This window comes from Ailuropoda melanoleuca, chromosome 17, assembly GCF_002007445.2.
Source record: "Ailuropoda melanoleuca isolate Jingjing chromosome 17, ASM200744v2, whole genome shotgun sequence".
In the NCBI taxonomy this organism is placed as follows: domain Eukaryota; kingdom Metazoa; phylum Chordata; class Mammalia; order Carnivora; family Ursidae; genus Ailuropoda; species Ailuropoda melanoleuca.
The window spans coordinates 2,212,671-2,215,584 of record NC_048234.1 but is presented as its reverse complement, the minus strand read 5'-3'; the positions used below and the strand labels follow the sequence as shown (position 1 = coordinate 2,215,584).

Here is a 2,914-nt window from a genome sequence, read left to right as displayed (position 1 = left end):
CCCCCCCCCCCCCTTACCTTTCTCATAAACAATATGGAACGCTTGGTGTAGGAAGCTGCGGAGTCTGCGCCAGAGCTAGGTGAGGGAGGACACAGTGACCCCGGGCCGGCCCTGGCCACCAGGCCTCCCACCACCGCCATCCTGCCAGCGCCCTCCCTCCTGGCCCCACCCTGACCAGCGTCACCATATTGATGCTAATATTAATGCAGATGATGAGGCCCAAAAGCAACAGGATGGAGTTGCCCAGGTCCTGGCAGTTGTTGGTGCTGGAGCTGTGATACGAGGCCCACCCGGGTCGTGGCCGCTCAGCCATGGCCATGGGGGTCCCGAGGGCCACCGGGGCCCCTAGGCCCCCAGCCCACTGTGCCCACAGTATCCACCAGCTTGCCTCCTGCCTGCCCCAGGGGCTCCTGGGGGTAAGCGGGTCACAATGATGCCGGAGCTCTCCCTCACAATGTGCCAAGAGGCAGAGTCTTGGGCCCACGGTTGACCCTCCAGCCCGGGCCCAGGCCTCGGCGTGTTGAACCCTTTACCTGGCACACCTGTCCTGTAACCAGCCATCTGGTCCAGTGCACGAGCCCCCTGGCCCGTCTGGTGTCTGCCCTGATGAGCCCCTGGCCATCCCTTCTCTACACCGGCCTCAGGCCTCTGCACACACCTGGGCCCTGATGGGAACTCCCCCCACAACCCTGCTACCGTGGCAGCCTTACCCCAGCACCCGCTCCCCCCTTTCTCTCCATGCTCTGAGCTGCTCCCCGAAATGGGCTGTGGGCTTGGATCTCCTCCCTCTCCCTCGCTGGCAGAGTGGCAGCCTTGAGGCTTAGTTTCTCGGAGCCACCCACCGCCCCCCCATCACAGCAGGCACAACCAACAGTTAAATTTTTATATTTACAATATTCTCTTCATCTTTTGCCAGGTTTAAAAATGTGTACAGAGCCGCGAAGGGTTGGGGCAGGGTTGTGGGATTGTCAGGGGATTGTTCTGGGGAGAGGGGCTGGGCATTGGAGTCCGTGGCTGAATCATGGGGTCCCCCAGCCCCCCTCCCATGCCCCAGTCTGGGGGGCATCTGTCTACAGGGTTCAGGGCCCAGGTCCCTAGCATTTAGAGGGCATGGCTGTTTGGAGAGGAGCTAGACCAGGCAAGGGAAGGGGTCAGAAAAGAACTAAGTTTCCATGGGGGGAGGTGGGAGAAGGGATAGTCAGGAGGCGGAGTTCCGGGGAACCAAGACCAGGGATTCCGGATTTGGGTATCAGTGGAAGATGGCCCCCCACCCCCTACTCAAGTTTGGCACGAAGGAACCCACAAAATACCAGCAGACGAGGATTCTCCTCCACTGGTTCCCTTAAAACCCTTCCTGACACCGTTCTTCTCCCCAGAGGCCCAAAGCCTTTCTCCTCTGACGGTTCCTCTCCGGGGCAGTCACCGCACACATGTCCTTTCGAATTCTCCCTGCTGCTGTCCGCCCAAGCCCCGTCCCCCACTGCCCCCTCCATCTGTTCCTCAGCACTGCTGACCTCATTCTCTCCCCAGCCTGTCCCGCGAAGCCTTTCCCCCCCGAGCCCTCCCTCCGCAGCTCCTTTCCTTCAGCCCTGGTGGCTGAGGGAAGGGGAGCCTCGTCAAAGAAGGGGATGGGTGGCTGAGGGGAGAAGGTGCTCCCACACTGACACAGGATGGCTTCAAAGAGGGAGACAGAGATGGGAGGAGGACCACTGAGGCAGAGAGGGAGGGATGAGACACAGTGAAGGGAGGAGAGACACAAGCAGGACCCCTTTCACTGCCACTTGCGTCCCCCATATCCCACCTGTCCCCACATTTACCTGCCCTGGCCCAGGACTGGGGAATCCTTGGCTCATTTTTGGGGGCCTTCCCCCCCCCAAACCCACCTAACCCAGTTTGGCACGGATGAGCAATGGTCTGAGGACTGAGGGAAAGGCTATCCTCAGACCCCAGAGAGGGCTTTGGTCAAACATGCATGGCCTCTGTGGGTGGCACGCCACGCCCCCCCGACTTGGCATCTCTTGTGGGGGGGGAGACAGGGGCAGAGGTCTGCCCCCAGGATTTGTACATCCCCCCCAGCTTCGGTCAGTCTGAAGTCTGTTCCCACCTGCTGGGTGGGGACGAACTAAGTGCTAGGCCTCAGGCCTGGGGGACGCCGGGAGTGCTGGCGGGAGAGGGGCCGTCTGCATGGGAAAACACACAACCACATGCAAGAAGAGATGTGTCCTGGACTCGTGGGAAAACAAGTTCCCAGGCAGCACAGGGACGCACAGATCTCCTCCCTTCCCCCTGGCAGGGAATCCTCCCCAGAGCACGGGCTTCGTCTGACATATGCCACAGGGGATCAACATGCTTCGCGGGGGCAGAGGGGGTGTGGGGCACGGAGTGGGAGTGGGGGGGGAACGACTGATTTCCTCGGTACCTTCCCAAGGGTCACTGTCCATGAACACACCATTTCCAGGGTCTCCAAGGGGTGGGGAGGGGGGAGGAGGGAGAAGGCATGAGGGAACGGGATTCTGGGGTACAAATCCCCGCAGGAATTCTTTTGAGGGGGCCAACATGTGTCCAGGGCGGCAAAAAAAAAACCTCACCCTGCACATGGGAAAACACACCCCCTCGTGAGAAAGCACGCCTCCACGTGGGAAAACACGTCCACATTTCCACACACCGAAGACTGGTGTCCCAATGGAGGGCACGAAACACCCCCCGGTTGTTCCGAGGCCCAGGTCCAGAGAAGAGGACGGGCCTCTCGGCATGGGAAAGACACACATCCTGGTGCGGAAACCCATGTCCACCTAGCGCTCCCCGCTGCGGGGCACCTCCGGCGCGAGAAGCCTGTGGCCAGTCCTCCTCCCTGCCTTCTGAGCCGCACTGCCCACCGGCGGCAGGGGCAGCGGCGGCGGCCGGGGAGGGCCGG

The 2,914-nt window shown here is 61.5% G+C and overlaps 2 protein-coding genes across 3 annotated transcripts in view; both read right to left on the bottom strand.

Annotated features, from left to right (window-relative positions):
- The window catches only part of SPEM1 (spermatid maturation 1), an 8,639-nt gene extending 5,731 nt beyond the window's left edge, over positions 1-2,908 (bottom strand). Inside the window, exons 1-2 of one of the 2 annotated variants that reach the window (XM_034647053.1) lie at positions 176-2,908; positions 18-75 (exon numbers count right to left, since the gene is read on the bottom strand). In XM_034647053.1, the coding sequence (XP_034502944.1) occupies positions 18-75; positions 176-319 (202 nt within the window). In that variant the 5' untranslated portion in view covers positions 320-2,908. The remainder of the gene's footprint in view (positions 1-17; positions 76-175) is intronic. The other variant, XM_034647054.1, reaches the window with a different exon arrangement.
- Positions 2,585-2,914, bottom strand: part of NLGN2 (neuroligin 2) — a 6,711-nt gene continuing 6,381 nt past the window's right edge. Inside the window, exon 8 of the mRNA XM_034647268.1 lies at positions 2,585-2,589. Within this exon, the coding sequence (XP_034503159.1) occupies positions 2,585-2,589 (5 nt within the window). The remainder of the gene's footprint in view (positions 2,590-2,914) is intronic.